Raw genomic sequence first — 19931 nt, 5'->3', positions numbered from 1 at the left:
CTAAACAGTCCTGTTGAACTGGCCGACGGTATGTGTGTACTAATCATTAAATCAATATGTACTTTGTGTCAAAATGTGTGCACACGTGTGAATTTATGGGTCTGTTCACGTGCGCTGTGTGCATACTAGTATAAATATATATATATATATATATAAATATATATCGTATGAACCTTCAGGAGTTGCTGGGTGCAATAGTGGACATGGAAGGTACTATCAAGTGTCATATTGATTCGCCTGTGTGGGCCTGTGTTTATAAAATGCCGATAATGACCACACCTCGCTGTGTACATCCTCATTAGGACTCACACTGTGTGACCTCCAAAAGACATGGCTTTGATGTCAGAGCTGCGCCGATGGAACAAACGGAAAAAAAAGAAGATAAAAAAAAATAAAAATGATTGGTTTTACTTTCATGCATCAGATGATACCAACAAGGATAAAATACAATTCTAAATGTACCAGATTTAATAAGAGAAATCTCTTTCAGATGTGTGTTTTATAAAACACACATTCTATTTAGAAACTTGTTGCATAAATTACCTGCAGTCAGTGAAGTATACCCGCAGTTTTAAGCAGCTGCTATGTTTTGTTGTTTTTGAATAAGAATGTCAATTAGTTCCACATTGTACACAGTACATATGCTAAAGTGCTCAACTTACTTAATCTTTATACACATGTATAAGTTTTGCCACTTTACAACCAGAAATCTCACAATATTTTTGGGGGGTCTTATATCGTAGGCCAATATAAAGACATCCACAACTGGGAAGAGTAAGGTAAAAGAAAAGTAGTTTCTTAGAGTAGAGACTTCATGCCATGCCATGCTTGTAGTGATTTTGATATCCTTCACTAAAAGTGAGTGGAACCAATTGCCTTAAAAGTCCCTTAATTAGTAAATAGGGTCCACCTGTGGGCAATGCAGTCCAGGAATAATTCCAGCTGCTCTGTAAAGGCCTCAGTTGTTTGTTTGAGAACAAACGGCAATCACGAACACCACGGAACAGAACGGACAGGTCATGGCGAACGATGTAGAGAAGTATAAAGGTATAGAAGGTGGAAAACGCTTTAAACATCTTACCATAAGCCACTCAGTCCAGCATGTAAGATCCACTTGTGCGTTGCCATCCACCTAAAGAGACAGCCCGGCCTTGAGGTCGTGCTCAGAGGAGCAACTCTGGAGGAGTTAGAGCTCGGGTTGACGAGTCGTCGTTATATGGACAACTATTAGTCAGGAACTCCATAAAAATCTGGCTATTACGGAAAAGTGGCAGGAAGAAAGCCATAAAAAGTGTACCATTTGGCATAAAAAAAAAACAGTGCAGTAAATAAACACTGAAAGATCCTCTCTTCAGGAGGAACTCATTTTCATCTTATTAGTCAGCTAACATTGCAACTTCCCCCTGAAGACACGCACCGTGGTAAAAGATGTTGGTGGCAACATCATGCTCGTCTTCAGTAGGGACAGGGATGTTGGACAGATGCCGAATCAGATTTTTATTCATAGGAAAAATGAATACATCGCATCCTTTCCCCCCTGTCGCTTAATTTCGCACCATTTGGCCAATGATACCATGGTTAGATAAAAAAAAAAAAAAACATAAAAAAATGTCAGAGTTGACAAACAACAACTTCACATAGTGGGAATACTTTTGGAAGGCCTTGCAACATGTCCATGCAACACCTCCGTTACCTTCAACATCAATCACAGACTGAAACAAACTTGTAAGCTTATGAGCGCTGATGTTTTCCCACTGAATGGAAACGCTAAATAACACACAATCCCAAGTATAAGTGTCCAGGTGATTAATTGGTTGCACACTTGACTGCTACTTGTATAATCAGTGCATCGCTTTTGCCCAAAATGTTCTGCAACACATTACTCCTCATCTGATTACCTCTCTTCCAAGACTTTATTAACATCTGACAGCACTTACAGGAGCCCTTAAAGGGTTGGGTCTTCACGCTGGGTCTAATAAGGCCCTACCTTGGGCAGCTTTTCTTTGAAGCTTGGATGCAGATCTGAGCAGCAATCCGTTGTACTGAGAGAGGATATACTGCAGTAATTCCCCCTCTAATTACCCTCGCAAGCAGCTCCTCGATCATGAGCTCTGCTGTTTGGTGCTGCAGGTTTCTCTAAAACGGTTTAACCAAAAGTGTAGCGAGCATAAAAAATCAGAAAACACAAGAGTTTTCCTGGACGGAGATGTGATCCGAGGATCTGGTGTCAGATATCCAACGGCAAGCGCAAGATTATTTATGGGGAAAAACTTGGTGCATGTCAGGTAAAAACCTCTAGATGGCAATACTGCGCTGCATATGTTTTTCTTCCCGATTCAAAAAGCAATTAAACTGTTCCTGGCTACATTCAATTTGCTTAAGGATTGCTTTTGCGGCTATGGTTGCTTGTTACTACCGCTGTTACCTATTACTACCGTTCTGCACCACATGATCTGTTCACTTGCATTGCAATTGCAAAACGAGGCATGAAAGGCCCAATTACACTTAACCTTATGCTGACATTAATCTCAGTTACATCTCCCATCTCTGCTACGCTGTTTTCTGTGTCATCTTTCTGTTGCCGTCGCGATTCTCTGATACCTTGTGGTTTTTGGGAGTGATATTGCCAGCATGTTGCCATTCCTTCCCATCTCGACTTTGGTGAGAGTTCGCCTTTCAAGCGAGGCTCCTATCTTGCTGCGGTTTTCAACCCAGGTGTAAAGTTTTATTGGCATCTGACTATACTTGTCTTAATGACTGACTCACAATCAAACACTCATACATGTTGGTATTTCACTTTATGGAGAACAGGCCTCGGTTTTGGCAACGTCTGTCGCAGCAGGATTTTTCTGCCAGTCTGCAGTGGTTGGAGAAAACATTTAGAGCGGTGGTCTGCTGACTCGCGGAATGAATCGTGCACTATGCAAATGAGTTAACGGCTAAAAGCCATTTGTTTGAATCTAAACACGTTTTTTTTTTTTTTTACCAGATCCGGACCAAACCCATTTTTCTCCCACGCTTTCATTATTTTTGGTTTTACGGAAAATGGAAGTCATGGATAGCGGCAGACCTACATACCTAGATTTGAACCTCTGGTTCGTAAAACATTTCTAAGGATTCTTAGGATTCTTCTTAGGATTTCTTGTCTTGCGTTTATTTATTTTTTTGTCAGACTGAGATAAACAAGTCAAAATGTTCAATTAAAACATTTCTGACTTGTATAGAGACATCTGTGGCCAACATAGCTGTCCTTCTTTCCAGCAAAAAGTTGAAAACCTGCCATTCACGGAGTCTGTCACTTTAATTCAGTCAAGCTTGAAGCCAAGATCGTCCACCAAACAGCCTGGGAGTCTGAGGTTTTTACACGGCCTCTGAACTGTTCAAAGGACTTAACAGAAATCGCTGAGGTTGTTTCATCAGGAAGCGGGAGCCAAAGTCTGATATGGGGGTTGAAGTATCGAAAGCCCAGATTAACGCTGGAACAATCAGGCCTTGATCTTCCACAACTGCACTGTTTTCACCTTTGTGTTTCTCTTCTTGATGTTGCTTGGGAATGCTGCAACTACGACTACTGCCTCCTTCTGTAACTCATCCTTTTCACACCCAATATCAGAAAGGGGTTAAGACCAGCAAGTTAATGTTCTACATCAGCAAATCCCAGTGGAATCAAGTGCAAATTTTGGCAGTGACTGACTGTGAGACTTCCTGTCGATACTAACTAGACATTTCTGGACATTGCAATAGTTACTGGCATGCGTTTTTCTTCCAGCCATCTTTGATTTTTCTTAGACTTTGAGAATTGAATTTTTGCACAGCTTGCTGTTCTGATGTGCCTAGAATTATCACTTGAAGATGGTCCCTCTTACGATTCCTCTTCACGCTTCAAAGCCTTAATGTGATTAGTTTACAGTGATGAATGAGCATACAATTTTGGGGAGAATTTCTTCTTACTCCACCCATCAACAGTGTGCAGGAAAGCACTCTTGACATTACACAACTCTGCCCAGAGAAATCATCCAACCTTCCCTTCTGCATCTTGAAAAGATAGTTTTCTTCTTCACAGCCTGAAGTCGTACGTACAGCTAAATTCTGAAGATGGTTACAATGTCTTTGAAATCTTATTTGCAGAAATGATATCTTTGACACTGTTGTGGTTGAATGACATGATCATTTAAGGGTGAGGTGAAGGGGTATCAGGACAGGGCTGGAAGGTGATGTGATCATCAATATACTTGCCATGGTTTCTACAGTTATTGTACCTGGCCAATGGCTGTAGTCTGGCCATTGCCTTCCAAATATTGACTTGACATTAACAGCAGCCTTGCTGGGATTGGCACTTCTCTCTTCGCAGGATGGGGGATAGTTGCTGAAAGGGGAGGCAATTTCCAGTAAGCTTCTCAGCGTCAAACTGGCGCATTAGATACATTACAGGCCAACGTTAGCGATTGGATAAAATGTAAAACCTCAACACAGCCCGTGCCTCCAGGAAGCAATCGCTCAGATCCTCTTGTAGCAGTCTGTATTGGTGCAAATGTGAAGCCGTTTTTGACTGAAGACTTTTTTTCTCGTCTATCTTTTGTGATAGCCTCATGAAGGGGATACGCAGGATTGTCCGTAATTTTCTTGATTTTATTTAAAATCATTCTTCGCACCATTGTCTCCTGAGGTTCCACAAAATCCATAGAACAGAACCAGCTTTCTTTATCAGGTTTAAGCCTTTGTATGTCCCTGGTACTGATGACGGCAGAAGACATGAGACTCAACAACAGACTTGTACATCTGCAGTATCTTCCTTTAATCCTTTAAGTATCTAAGCTACTTCAAGAAGCACAGCCTGTTCTGTCCTTTCTTGTAGACGGGTTCACTGTTCAACCTCCAATCAAGTCTGTTGTTCAAATGAATACCAAGGTATTTATATTCCTCAACCACCTCCACTAATGATTGCCTTCATGCCAAAGCGTCTTTAAAACTTGTGCTATCCAGCTAAGGTCCAATATGGCATGTAGTTCTTGGAAAGTTAAGAGTTGTCCAACCACAGTCTGAAAGACAAGATTCCTCCATTTGATTCCGATTCCTCATTGTAGCTCTTTAGATCAGTAACCATAGCCCAAGTCATTTTTGGCTGCCTTTGCCGTTTCTTCATTAGACCCCTCATTTATTCTGACGCATAGTTTAACCCTCACTGTGTTGCTCTTAACATAGATCTTCTTGTTCCTAATAAAAATATCTTTCAACAACCAGATTTGTGTTCACCTGGGTCACGACTGAGCCAGTAAGAGTTTATTTATATGTTTTTCACTCATTATTTGCCAAGGGCGTGAAGGTTGGACTGCGAATTCAATTTGACCGACATTATAGCTCATACTATTAAACGAGCTAACACCTAAAATAACATCCTTCCTTAAAAAAAAACAGAACAATAAAAAACAATTACTACAAGAAACAAGGGAATCTGCAAAAAAAAAATGCAATGGATGCCATTTGATATTTAGGTATTTAATCCATGTCAGTTGTATCTTACAAATGGGAAAGACACGTACCATTTCCATGAACGTACAAGACAGAAACGGGAACTGACGCAAATCTCTTGTAGTTTATAAGAGGAGGCAAAGTCCGACGGACTTGTTCTAAAGTAATGGGGTAAAGTTACAAATCTTGTTCAAAAGTATTTCACCTGCCACTGTCAAGCTAACTGTAGAATTAGGCATATCTAATGAAAAAGCTACATTCGAGGTGACAAAGACAGAATTTTCTTGTTCTATAAGTGACCCATAGCGCGGATTCCAAACATTTGGTTCTTAGATAACTATGACTGAGCAGGAGAGCTTTGAAGCTGTGGCATAAAAAGGCTTTAAAAGGATAGAAATTGTGGGCGCCTTTGCATTAAAGCCGTATCTGCCAGGGTTGGGTTTTTTTTTCTTCCAACTTTTCTTCACCTTTCATCCTGTGTGAGGAAGTTAACTCGTGATATTTGAGAAGTTTTATTTTTCTTTTTTTCCCAATATTTCTTACAACAATACAGACATCACAGATTACATAGTTTTACAAACACAAAGCACACCACCATCTTGGCTGCTGATGCTGCTGCGGTAAAGGGAAAAGGGGAAAATGCTCTGGGTTGGTGGAGATTGCCAGTGTAGCCTTGGGCATCTTTCCTTTAAAGAGCCTTTACTCATTTGTTACTGCTTAGGGAAAAAAGAAAAAAAAAAAAGAAAACAAAAAGCCCTTTGGACTTGCTTCTTGGGATCTTTTTATGCAGCACAGCATTATGGGAATACTAGAAAAAATAACAGTTTTTGGAGACAAGTAGGGGTAAAAAAAAAAAAGTGTCTGCTGACTATGATCTGATCATGGCATAACCCCAACAGAAACGAAGAAGAAATGGCTGGCGAAAAAGAACAAGCTATGCTAAAAAACATCAAAGAACATTTGGGCTGCTCTGCAGGGTTTCATGAAGGCTCGGGCGATAGGAATCTCTCCACTCAACAGAACTAACATTTGTCCTGGCTTTATGTTCTGATCTAGTTTTCCAGGGTAACCTGCAGAAAAACTACACCACCTAAAATCTTGACAATCTAGTCTTGAGTAGTTTATTATTCTTATTATCTTCTTTTTATTCCTGTACAATCAAATAAAACTTCAACAGACCTTAAAATGATCTTTTTTTTTTTTCTTTTCAAAAATACAGAGGCTTTTTATTCCAGCCATTTTTTTCCCCTCACACACACATTATTCCCAAACTGACTTTTGACTCAAAAAAAAAAAAAAAAAAAAAGGATTTTAAATGTATACTTCGGTGTGTGTCTTTTGATGGCAATGTGAGTGTTCGCGTGTACAAGTGAGTATGAGATCTCCATGTCATTTACACCCAACATTGTAAACTTACATAGAACTATATTACATGTGCTTGCACTGCTTTTTGGAGGGGGGCGAATTTTGGTTTACTTCACTGGAACACCACAAGAAGGGAAAAAGAAAAGAAGAGTTTCGGGAAAAGAAGAAGTGGAGGACAGGGAGCGTCAAACTTCTTTGTAGAAAGGTTCGGAGGGGTATTCTCTGGTTGAAAGCTCAATCTTGGTGGCTGGTCCAGTCTTTTCCCCCAAACACTTAAGCAAAAGTTCTGTGAGGGAAGAGTTTGCTTTTTCAGGAAAAAAAATTAAAAAAAATAAAATAATTCAAAGAAGCTTTCAGTCAAGTCATCAACGATGATCCTGCTGTCCAAGCTGGAGTCAAATTTTAAAGAAGCGCAGGAACGAGGAGTTCATCCCCAGCAGCGTGAAGCTACCAGGAGTCAGCAGGACTTTTCTTTATGGGTGGGGTTAAGGGTTCTCCGCTGACAAAGTCCTTCAGTGGAACCTATTTGTTAAGCATCTGGGACTTCGGGTCACCGTATTTTCTTTTCTTTCTGCAAATGGACGATCGGACAGTCAACGAGAGTGTCTATACGTCACTTCTTCAACAGAGTGTTAGCCTCCCAAAAGAGCCAGTGGAGTCTCAAAGACTGCTGTCTTGTCTCTAAATGCTCTCGGAGGTATGGGGCGAACAGTCCACAGGAGAAAGCTAAAGGTGACGATGGGGCAAAGGGAGAATCCAAGGTGAAGGAAATGAAAGAGGCAGCCGTTGTGCTCTTTACAAGTAGACACGCCTCAGGTCTCCAGGTGAGGTGATGGTATTGCACTGCGGGCACAGCTTCTTGTTCCCCTGTGGTGAGCAGACAGAGAAGAGTTAGCTTGGCTGCTAATGTGATCTAGGCCACTTTATGATGCCATAGGTGTTTGAGGTGAGGATGTCTGTTCACATAACAATTTAATTCAAAAAGGTTAAGAGTGATGCAACTCCTTGTTTTTATTTGTGTTCATTTGAATTTTCATAACGTACAAGCAATGGAAGCTCTGCGTTCTGTGTCTCATCAAGTATGTCCATAACATGGAAACTCAAAACAACTTCACCGTGCATCTAAATCTGATTGTACTCTGTGTTTTCTTGACTCGTCTTTTTAGACTCCGAGAGCTCCATTCCCAAATGAAATGCTAAATTGACTCTTCTCTGAAATAGAGGATTTGGACCACATAAAGTAGCAGGCCAGTTCTGTCTGTCCTAATCCCAGGTAAGATGTTTCAGGAGTGACTTGATCATTTCCATTCTGATGATTAATATCTTTCGTAGGGTAATTTTGTTTACTCATAATCCATTTTATTTATGGTTTTGGCTATATGTGTTTTTTTTTTTTTTTACTTCAGTCATTTTTTAAAATTAGTTTTGATTGTTGTGTTTTATTTTGGATATTTAAAATGTCTTAGTTCCAGTGTTAAAAGTGTTCCTTACAAAGTTGAAGTTTTTTGTTTTCTTTGAGAGGGAAAACGTTCTTTGTTTTGCCATTATCAATATATTACTTAAAAATGCTCTCAAAAGAATATAATTTATCGCAATAATTTCATCCATCCAGCAAAATGTGTTATTGAGACGGGCCTATTCTTCTACTACACTTTTCCCCTTCCAGTTAACTTTCCATAAATATACTTAAATATGACACAGTGTCAACTTCCTTTGTAAAAACCTTTAATGTATTATCCTCTTTATGCAGGATGTCAATGATTGTCTGCTGGACAACTATCAATCAGCAGTTTTCCCCATGATTACGAGGGCGTAACATAAAATGTCTGTTTTAGAAGGCCTTTTTCTTGTTGTTTATGAGATATTGCAATTTTATTATAAACAAATCTTTGGTTTTTCATTGTGAACAACAAAGTTAGCAAATAAATCTTTCAAATACATCACTCTGTGAGTAATTAATCAATATATCACTGTCGCTTTTTGACCTGTGTTACTAAAACAAATGAGCTTTTAAATGATATTCTAGTTCAACGAGATGGATCTGAAACCTCATGTAGGTCAAAATAAATCACTCGGTTCAACAAAGAAACATATGTAGAGTCTCCAAGTTCTTAATTATGTCAAAGTTTATCAACGCCTGGCAAAAGTACTAACATTTATAGCGACTCATTACCTCCTTCCTACAAATGTGGGTATAACTTAACCTGCTTACAACAGTGCACCGTTTCCTCTCCTCACCCCTTCCCCCTCTGCTTTGATAGGGCGCCATCTGCAGTAAAGCAGCAGGTGATAATACGCAACGCAGGGCAGAGAGCGCTCTTCGATTCGGAGTGGGTGGCCTCAAGAATTTTTCCTCCACCTCCCGTCTTTTCAGCTTCCCTTCCATCCTGTTTGTTCCGCGTTGGCTGGTAACTGCTAGCTGCAGGCGCCTTCTATTTGCCCGGTTTTGCCGCGTAGTCATTACTGACGAAGCTGGGGATCATCGTCTTCTCGAACAACGCTACAGTGTTTTGAGTTGAGTAACTCGCACAGCAGCAGCAGTTTAAAGTTGCGCCACCGTGCCTCATAACCGCTTCAAAATAAACAAGAGCGGCGTGGTGTGAAGGGAGAAAATGAGCAACAGCTCGAGAGGAAATTGTGGATAAAACAGGAAAGGTCACGCCTCCACCTTGGCTCCGCTTCAGATATTTAAAACAAAACACTAAATCGGTAATTACCGATGTCGACCGACGTGCAACGTTTATAACGTGGTACATTTTTCAGCCGTATTGCCCAGAAATGTACAAAAGAAAATTGCACATTTTGTACTTTAGTAGTGCCAAGATTTTTGGGGGGTTTATTGCACAGTCTGAAGGTCGCATCAGATGGGTTGGCAACAGAAGTGAGCCAATGGCGAAGACTAATGTCATCCAACCGACTGAAAACAAATTAATAATTTCCAATGACAGATGCAACAAAAAAAAGGCTAGCTAGCAAGCAAGAGTTTATTAGAAGCTAGTTAGCGGCAGCCTCAAGTCAATTGAGGCTGGCACGGCGGGACTTTTTCTTGCGGAGAAGTCCCGGTAGAAAGAGAGAGAGAAAAAAGAAAAACTATGAAACATGCGCATGGAAGTAATTATCATACGACTAATTGATTTATTGTTACATAGATACATGAATTTAAGACTTTTTAAGAATGCGTGAATACCTTGTTTTATCTATTGAAACCTTTCTTAAAACTATGAAATATAATTTAAAATTGATAACAATGGGTGTATGTAAAGTTGTGTATGTGCATTGAAGTCAACGCTTATATCGGCACCCATCAAAACAAAAAGAGACAAAAGAATGTCTATCTGTTATTTTAAAAAAGAAGAAATGTAACCTTCTATTGTTTTATTTGTTTTTGCCTCAATGCTGCTAGGCCACATCTTTAAAGCACACTTTGGGTGAAGGTAATCTGAAATGTGCTTTAAGACCTGACAGATAAAGTCCTGCAAACATTCATGGCTCAACTGGGATGAAAATAAACAAGCACCGGTACAAATATCAGGCCAACTTCTCAATAGATAATCATTTTAATTGATAATTTGAGCATACCATTTCTTTTTTTTTGGTTTGAACACCTATTAAAGCTTACTACTCCTGTGCGGTGTGGTCGGTAAGCACGTACGGGTGAGCTCCCGTCATGCTGCGCTCCAGCTGCCTTATTCATTGCTGCAGTAAGGAGCTGGGGGTTGGTGTTAACTAGATTCCTCGGCATTTACTTTGATCAACTCGGCCCTCCCATTTTTACAGCCGTCTCCAGGCTATGAGTTTAATGCCGCATACATTAGCACGCACAGCAAATACAGGTACACAGAACACTTTTTCTCGAAAACTAAATTACAGTTTAGGTAATGAATAAAACATGCGCAGGCGGCGGCTTTCTTTGTACCCCGATGAAGTTCTTCATGAATCATCATTGATTTTAAATTAAAGTCATGTTCCAAACAATCATTAACAAGTATAAATGCCAAATAAAAGCTTATTAAAGGCAGACCATAATATCCCACTGTGCTAAATCGGAGATGCTCTGATTGAGCCGGGACTGGATTTGATCCTCACCACCAGAGGAGCAGCTCCTTTCACCGTACGCTGATCACAGCTGCTGATCACAAAACAAAAAAAATCTAAACGCAGTGAAGCCAGATGTTTTTGTGATCAGAGATCATCACCATCAGATCAGGTTAGGTTTTTGAAGGCCAATGATTGGCCGATGGTACAGCAAAAGCAGGAAGAAGAGAGGTTCGACATGATCGCTTAGAAAACACAGCGGCTTGTGGACTGATGAACAAGGGTAGATGTGCAGCACAGACAGAGAGTTGGTATTCAGTTTGACCAAAAAGTCAGATGGTGGACTTTGTTATTAAGTAGTTTCATCGTCAAAAGGTGATAATTTAGTCGCCATTGTCCACATCTTCAGATCTGGTTTCTGTGCTGCTGTCTTGAAACCTACATCAAAGTTTATTTGGGACATCTGTTTGTTTTGGAAGGCTATCAGAATCAAATGACATTTTCTGTATGGAGTAGATAATGCACTCACGTCCTCTGTAATATTTGTGCAGTAGTGGGATTACTGGTTTAGGTTTCCCAAATGAAAGGTTGAGGCATTGTTGGGACTCTAGTGTCTTAAAACTGTCTACTAAGATTCTGGTAAACATGTTAGTTACAACAACTTCAACTCTTCTGGGAAGGTTGTGTACAGATATGTTCTGTCACTACATCCCAATATACTCAGGACTGTTGGTATTCACATAGATTAGGGACAACAACCACCGACTTAATGCTGTGTTTTGATTGTTGATTCTATGTTGCATTGTGTTTCTGTGTTTGTAATGATGTAAAGCACTTTGAAATGCCTTGCTGCTGAAATGTGCTATACAAATAAAATTTAATTTGATTTACAAATAGCTGAAATCGGCAAATACTTGAGACTTTAAATATGTATATATATATATCTCAATATGCATTCATTTGCACGGAGGAAACAGTCTTGGCGCTGCAGATGATGCTACATGTTACATTGGCAATTTGTACTCTACATCCTGTATGAGTGCTCAGTAATCCTGTAGTCATGGTTTCCTTGAGATAAAAAAAGTGTCACTTTTAATATGTCTGCGAGTTGAACAAGACTTGAGGGAAATACTGTGACAAAATGGGAACGGCAGAAGAGGAGACAGCAGTAAGCGGCTTATGTTAAGAGGAGGTAGTCTGAGAGAGGGGCACCGAATAGAGACTGTTCATTTTCCCCAACTTAAGCAACACTGTTTTCTTCTACTCTTTGTTACCACATTAGCACCGGCTAATTACACTCAACTGAATATATTAGACTAACTAATAACCAACAGAATCACAGAGGTGTGTGTGTGTGTATGTGCACAGTCCTGAGGCACTGTGTATTAGATATCGGAGGTCTGAGTTCACTACTTTATTCCAGCATCTTAACAAGCCTTTTGGGGACCATTCCATCTAAGCTCTTCCCCCACAGAGGCTAAAAGTGTTTGCACTGCCTGGATTGTGAGTGCAATATTAGAACAAGCCATTTGGGGAATATTTCATTTTAGTTTCTCCCTGTTGGGCACGAGAACAGAGAGAAAGTCACTGACTGTGAAATGAGGCTGCAATAATTGCATAAAATGAGGAGCTGCAGGAAAGAAGAGGATGTGAGAGTGTGTTTGTGTGTGTGTGTGGGGGTGTGCGGTAAGGCGTACCAGAGTCCTGAGCCAGCACTCTTCACAATGGACGTGCCAACACTGGATGGACGTCAGAGGCATCGTGTACGAGTCCTGAAGAGGAGAGAGAAATCGAGAAATTTCACCAGATTCACGAGTGACACAAGTTCCAGTCGCCAACGTCCAACCAAAACCCCGCAATGTTTCCTGACCAGTTCACAATGTCGGACCGCTGTCCATGGAACAACACAGCCGGCGGGGGGTGGGGGTGGGGGGGTGTTAAAAAACAAAAACCACCGAGCAAGGCAGCACAATGGGGTACGACTCAACCGTCAACCTTCGGGGTGAAACACACTCACTGACACGACATCGGGCAGGCAACGACTACAGATGGGAGGAGGGGCAGGTACGGGGAGGTGAGGGAGGGGGATGCGTGGGGACAAAGCCGTGGAGAAGCACAGCTGTCTTTTCATCTCAGCGATAACATGGAGAGATGAGTTGGGATGAGTTGGTGAGGAAGAGGACGAAGAGGTGCGGGAGGTAGGAGGGAGGTAGCGCCTTACCCTCCGTAGGGGTTGTGGGAGGAGCCTCTTTATGCTGCTGCTGTAGCCCCCAATCACAAGGCCCCTGTACAGGCAGTACAGGCCGAGGGGGAGGGACTTAGGTTGCCTCTCTCCAACCTCGTTGGCCAGTGGCCGGGAGCCCGACCACACCCCTATGCTCTTGATCTCTGCGCCTGGCTTGAGAGCAGGCTTTCTCTGCGGAAGGAGGGGAGGCGGGGGGGAGGTGGGGTGGGAGTTCGGGGAGAGGAGAGTGAGGGGCGAAAGGCGGCAGCTAATCAACGAAGCTCAACTCGTCGTGCTCACCGACACTAAAGTGCAAACAGACAGGCACGAGGACAAACACACACACGGCCACACCGATTGATGCTAGAGATGGCCAGAGAGTCTGTGACTACACCGCAATCGGCTGAACCGCTTCGCCTCAGGAAGTAGACTGAAGGTTCACAAAATACTGATGAATTGACTCAGCATTAAACTAGTTCCCTCAAGGAGGAAGGCAACTTTGTTTGGCAGGTTTAATGTCAATAAAAAAAAAAGAAACATTACATTTATCCAAGAGACAGTGCCTTGGGAATCTGCCATTGTCACCTTATATTACCTACCAAAAACAAACTTCAATTTGTTGCTGGGATTTCTTGCGACAGACCAACACATAGGTTCTCTAAGAAGATTCCCCATTGTGTGGCTTCCAACATCAGTTCATGCTGAAGAAGCATTCCCACAACATGATGGCGCCATTGTCGCGTTTCGTTGTGGGGATTGTGTGTTCAGGGTGATGTGCAGTGTTAATTTAAGACTTGGTGCTAGGGTTGTATTACAAAATGTTATCTCATCTGTCCAGAGAACCTAATTCCACATGTTTGCTGTCCCATGCTAAGCTTGCAGCAAACTGTAAACTTGATTTCTTAAGGTTTTCGTAAAATAATGTTATGCTGTTCTTCCAAAAAAAAGAGGACAGATTAATGGACTGTGTGACTGTAACAGATTCTCACACCTCAGGTGATGACATCTGTAGCGGTTGCTATACATAATACTTTTCTTCCCCACCCTTTAAGTTTAGGTGGGCAGCCAGGTCTTGGTAGGTTAGGTTGTAAAACCTAAACCTGCTTTAAACTAAAGAGTTAAGGAGCTGACAAGAAACTTTTAAAAACAAAATGCCTTTTTCCTTCCTCACGACAACTGTGGAGAAATTTATGTTGGTCTATCTAATAAAAATCCCAATGAAATTGAGCAAAGTTTGTGGTTGTAATGTGACAAAATATGAAAGCTTTACTGCATAATAATTCTGTAACTGCATTGTTTTCCAAGAATATTAGCTACTATTAAACCACTATCAGTCTAGCAATAGGTTTGTGCTTAGAAACATTTTCAAGAATCACTAAATTTCCAAAAATGACCAGTAGGTGGGGGTAGGAATCCACTGCAGATGCTGTGCTGGAGCACTAAGCTGCTTAGAGGAAGGTAGAATAATGTACCAACATGGTGGCAGCAGGAATAAATATGTTTTAGTAAAATCACGAGACAATGATATAAACGTTTTTATTCCTAAAGTAAATTACTACCATGGAATATGTATAAATGTTGCTCATATAATCCTGATCACTGAGACAACTTCATAGTTATTTTTTTTATTATCATTTTTATGCATCGGCTGTGATGCTTTCGGCGGAAACCTCCGCCTCCTTCAAAAATCCGCCCGATCCCTGGCAACAAGTGAGACTAATCTGATGACTTTTAGATCAGACAACGTGACAGGACAGAGACAACCTAAAGACAGACAGAGACAGATTAGATGGAGGAGTGTGGACACATATTTGCGTTTCTCTGCAGGGCCCCCGGAGTGTGAGAGAGATAAGGGACAGTGACAGATGAGTGGCGAGGAGACGCGTGTCCATGGGGCAGTGAGTGATCAATCGCTGTGCCTTGCCCTCCGTGTTACCTCAGGCACTAAGCGACCTTTAGAGAGCGCAGGCGTTGGTAATTACCCGTTTTACACACACGTGCGCGCGCAGACACACACAGAGGGACAGAATGCCAATGCTGAACTGTCCACAAGCTTGAAGGATGACAGAATGGGTACTTGATATAAAGTGGGGAGGACAAACACCGATCACGGGATGTAACTTCAGCTGGAAGGTGTCTGATGAAACATGAATATTGTCCTCTTCTTCTGATAATACTGATTGATGAATTTCCATTAAAAACAGCTAAACAACAGAGCACCTTAGCGCTGACTCAGCTGCCATCATGCACGGCTAACATACAAAAGCAACAATTTCACACTCTTCCTTTGGGTTTAAGCTAGCAGGTAAATTGTTGACTAGATCATGAATATCACGCAGACAGTTGCATCAACTTGCGGGGCCATGCAAGGGCTAAACCCACAAAATATACATAAAAACACCAAAAAAAGTCAAAGTAAATATACTGTAGATGTTACTCATAGCATGCAAATGGGGGTAGAACAAGCAAGCTGCAGGCAGGCTACAAGATAATGTGGAGTCTGTGGAGTTCTTGAAGAGCAATATGGAAAATGGTCAGAGAAAATAGCCTTCAATTAAAAAAAAAAAAAAAGTGCAGATTTTGCCTCAAATTCTTAATAAGATTTCCTCAGTTTTGAGGAACTGAATCGATTGATATTAAAACTTTCAAGGTGTCTTGCATAAAGTATTCACACCCCTTGGCCTTAGTCACATACAGTTATTAAAAATTAACAAATTTAGCTCTGGACTTTGAATGGACTGTTGCGTGGATATGTGCAGCTCCTCCAGAGTAACCTCATGTAGTTAATTCTCTATAAATAAAAATAAGCATGTGTTGAAACATCGAAACTCGTTTTTTGTTTTGTGGTAAAATGTGAGAAAGTACAGGGAGTGAAACATCGAAACTCGTTTTATGTTTTGTGGTAAAATGTGAGAAAGTACAGGGAGTGTAGGTACTTTTGCAAGGTGCTGTGGCTGAGGCATGATGCGCAGCCTGGCGGACAGCTAGGAAGATTTGCTCACCATGCAGATGAGACACTTGTACCGGTCTCCCCGAAGGATCTGCTTCTCCAACTCTCGGATTCGGGCCTTCAGAGCCTCCATAGTGGTAGCTGTTGATTCTTCCTCTGTCACCCTGCGGCACAAGGGGAAAAATAAATAAATAAGAGTAGGTACTCAAGTATTATGGAAATTAGTTTATAGCTATTATGAAAATGTGGATGTTATCTCATAAATCACAGCTTCTGAGCTAAGTTTATTTGGTTTGAAACAATAAATAAATCAAGTGCCAATGTTTAGTTTGTTATCCGAACTAAACTAAACCAGTGCAGTTTAATATTGCTATCTAATAGCCTAAATAAAAAAAAGAGATGGTTCATTTTTAATTTTTCATATTCACATGTGAATTTATTTGTTTTTAAATAACTCAAAAACAAAATGTCATGTAATCTGGAGAAAGCTTTAGCTGCCATTTGATGAAAACATGTCACATGTATATGTAAATACAAAAACTATTTATTTATCAAAAACTTCAATGTATATCTATATAAATTTGGAAACTTTTTTCCCTGATTACATGCCATTTTTTAAACAACTTATTAGACATTTCTTACTTTTCCATGTTTTTCATGACCACGTATGGACTCCTTTCAATTAACTCAGATAAATAAATAAAAAAAGTTGATATGCATCTCCAGCATCTCTCAATTAATATCCATAAATCTGCTAGTCCAAGGAAAGTTTAACTTCCTTGGCATTTATGCTGAAACATCTCCATGTTTATATATTTCCATTTGCCCATGTCACTTTATGATCCTGCCTCTCTATTTCTGGATCTTCACATCTGTACTCTCACTCCTCTTGTTGTCCTTTATTCCATCCGTTTTCTCTTTCTTCCTGCCCGTGAGCAGCCCTCTGACTAATGTGCATCACCATACCAGAAAATGTGCATTTAACACTGTTCAGCAGCATATGAAGCAGCCATAACCGAATCAATACCGACCGCAAACGTTGATGATAATTCGGCACAGCGAGTCGCGGGCACACGAGCCGGCTGATGTTTATTACAGCCGTCCGTTCGCTCGCTGCCGAGATGCAGCGACAGTGTTTGTGTGTTACGAGGAGTGTGTGTATTTATGGTGATGTGGTCATTCTGCAGCCTGATAGCTTTGCTGATCTATGGTATTGATCTGGTGGGGGAAGGACAAGCAGAGAGGAGGAAGGGACAGTAAACGCAAGCAGTAAGTAGCTGTGTGTGTTTGTGGTGTGGAGGGGGTGCAAGATATGGCTCCATTTCCAACAAACGCAGCAAAGACAAGAGGATAGTGAAAGACTGTCTCATTTGTCTGTCGAAGTTTAAAATCAAATAGTTTTAGCTAACTTATACTTTGGTATATCAGCAATAAATAGTTGATGTATTAATCAGAGGAAGTGATGGAATGACCAATTTTCTCCAGATGCATGAGCATAGAATAATTTAATGCTAGCCCTCTCACCTGTTTCTCTTCACTGCTGGTCAGCTAACAAAATAAAAAAATCTACTAGTTCTTTTTTCTCACACTTTCAGAACAGATAAACCTGACTGGTCAGAAATGTTTCTGCTTGCCATAAACACAGGCAGTCATACTTTGGGAATGTTAAAAGAACCATTCATAGCTCGAATTAGCGTAACACTGATTACAAATAGCGTTGTCAGCCTACTAACCGGCTGGCAAGCTGTTTTATATAAAAGCAATTGGCGCAGGTGATTCACTTTTGTGACACCAACAAAACGGTTGTATATTTTTCAAGGCTAACCATACCGTAGGAATCACCAGCCATCTAAAAGGTATTTCAACAAAATACATTTTAAGTATGTGAACATTTCATGAATGAGGTGCCACCAAAAACCGCACAGTTAACTTGAGCTAACTGGGTTTATGACTAAAACGTGTAGAATCATTTGTTGCAGCCAAGTTGTTTTTAGTCGACTGTCAATACAAGAAGCCAACTAATACTAGAATAAGAAGTAGTTTTTCACGAACATTTTCCACTACCTATTTGACTCTGTTATAAGGGTTTTCCACTAGTATCGGTTCGGTGGTATCGACCCCTTCTTCGCTGAGGATCCTAATGCACCAAGTCGGAATGAAAATGGGACGTCAGAAGACGGCACTTCTTTAGCGTATTTGGTCTCACTGTCCACAGCTTTTCCTGGCTTTATTCTAGCTTTCATATCCTCCATTGTTGTTTTGGGTTTGTGTCCCATATAGATCGTGTCATGCCACTTTTTAGACTCCGGGGCCACCCAATTACATGAACACCCAACCCACTAGAGCTGTTGCTCAATCGTAATAAAAAAACAACCAAACTGTGAAGAGTTGAGTTGAGCCATGCAGCTAGAAAAGGACCTTAATGAGTTGCAAACCCCCTCATATTAATAGCGAAGACTCATTCCACCAGACCAACTCATGCTGACATTGCCAATAAACATTTATTTGAGAGACCGAATTCGCTTGGTTTAAGTTTTGTGTACTTCACTATCAAGAAATCTTGTTGCATGACTTGTCTTAAAACGCAAAGATATTGAGTTAACACCTTTTTGCCATTGTATGGAATTGACCAAGAACGGTTTAGCTACTCTGGGCTCTTCCTGATAAATTTCCAGCAGGCTGCAGAGGTCTTTGACGGTTGAACTGCTTCAAGTCAGCGGGATCAGCAGTAAGTTCTAAGTACTTTCCTAAACATGTATGAAGAGCAGACCTGCGCCTCCCTGTAAAGCCATCATCCACATCATCCCGTGTCTATAAAGACCCAGACTGTCGTGCCACCACTGTGCCCTATAAACGGACTTACCCTCTCCTCTTATTAGTGCTGAGCTTGTAAAAAGTCATTTAGCCTTGATTAGCTTGCCAGCTTATAAAAGAGCCGCAGACCCTGGACAAAGCTGGACTGTAACTGTCCTTTAACGGTTCTATTAAGTCCCTCTGTGGCTCCGTCACCCACTGAAGTCTGTCGAGGGATATTTTTCATTTTCCAAAGAGACACTATAAAAAAAGATTTGGACAAAAAGTTGCTCATTTCCTCCTGACATTGATCACTTTTTCAGCACGCCGCTTTTTTAAATCTCCTGTTATAAATATTTATTCAGCACACAGACAAAACAAATTGCTTCATGTTCCACCAGCGTAATAACATTAATCTTTTGGCCAGAATATGAGCATCTAAATGAAAGCAGACAAAGAAAAAAAAAAAACAAAAGCAAAGTACTTTGCAGATAGACGAAGTTTGGAAGAAAATAATACGACTTAATCGGGCCAAGCAAAAAGAAAATAATAAAAAATAACTTCAGGCTTAGCGGTAACCTCTCGCATGTGAAAATCCTTAAATCCTTTGTGTATTCCACTGACCTAAACCAGCTCAAGACTGTTGAGACTTTTAGCCAAAATAGAAAAACTCATGTCCCTGTTGGACACGGGTTGAGCAATCACAATATGGATTAACCTGAAAGGTACAGTAGCCCTTGAACAGAGACGAGTCATAAATGCTATGAATTGCTCTTTTTTTCATAGGACTGCAGGGTCTATTGAAAAAGGTGTCCATGTAGAACCAGTAATATTTAAGCTTCTTTATCCTGATAAGGCTTTAAATGAAAAGACCTGCCTTTATGTATCATGACTTTCTGAGGTCTTCAAACACATTCATGTGCTGTTGAGGGTATAAAACGATAGGAGATTGTTTTTGTCAGTTATAACATAACATTGAAAGGGTATAAACAGTTTTACCTTTTAGTCTCAGTGGATTCAGCACTGCTAGTGCAGGCTTGCTTTGTTTGTGCTAAACAGTTCCTGTAACTACAAAACCCCAAAACATTGTCCTGC

General features: G+C 40.8%; 1 protein-coding gene across 3 annotated transcripts in view; it reads right to left on the bottom strand.

The window, feature by feature from the left end:
* Positions 1-5480: 5480 nt before the first annotated feature.
* The window catches only part of rnf220a (ring finger protein 220a), a 191416-nt gene continuing 176965 nt past the window's right edge, over positions 5481-19931 (bottom strand). For 2 of the 3 annotated variants that reach the window (XM_028020618.1, XM_028020619.1), the window contains 3 exons: positions 16096-16207; positions 12567-12641; positions 5481-7701 (listed from right to left, as the gene is read on the bottom strand). In XM_028020618.1, the coding sequence (XP_027876419.1) occupies positions 7630-7701; positions 12567-12641; positions 16096-16207 (259 nt within the window). In that variant the 3' untranslated portion in view covers positions 5481-7629. Of the gene's footprint in view, positions 7702-12566; positions 12642-13090; positions 13286-16095; positions 16208-19931 lie in introns of all 3 variants that reach the window. The other variant, XM_028020617.1, reaches the window with a different exon arrangement.

This window comes from Xiphophorus couchianus, chromosome 6, assembly GCF_001444195.1.
Source record: "Xiphophorus couchianus chromosome 6, X_couchianus-1.0, whole genome shotgun sequence".
NCBI lineage: Eukaryota > Metazoa > Chordata > Actinopteri > Cyprinodontiformes > Poeciliidae > Xiphophorus > Xiphophorus couchianus.
Note: the sequence above shows the minus strand (reverse complement) of the source record. Positions and strands in the feature narration are given on the sequence as shown.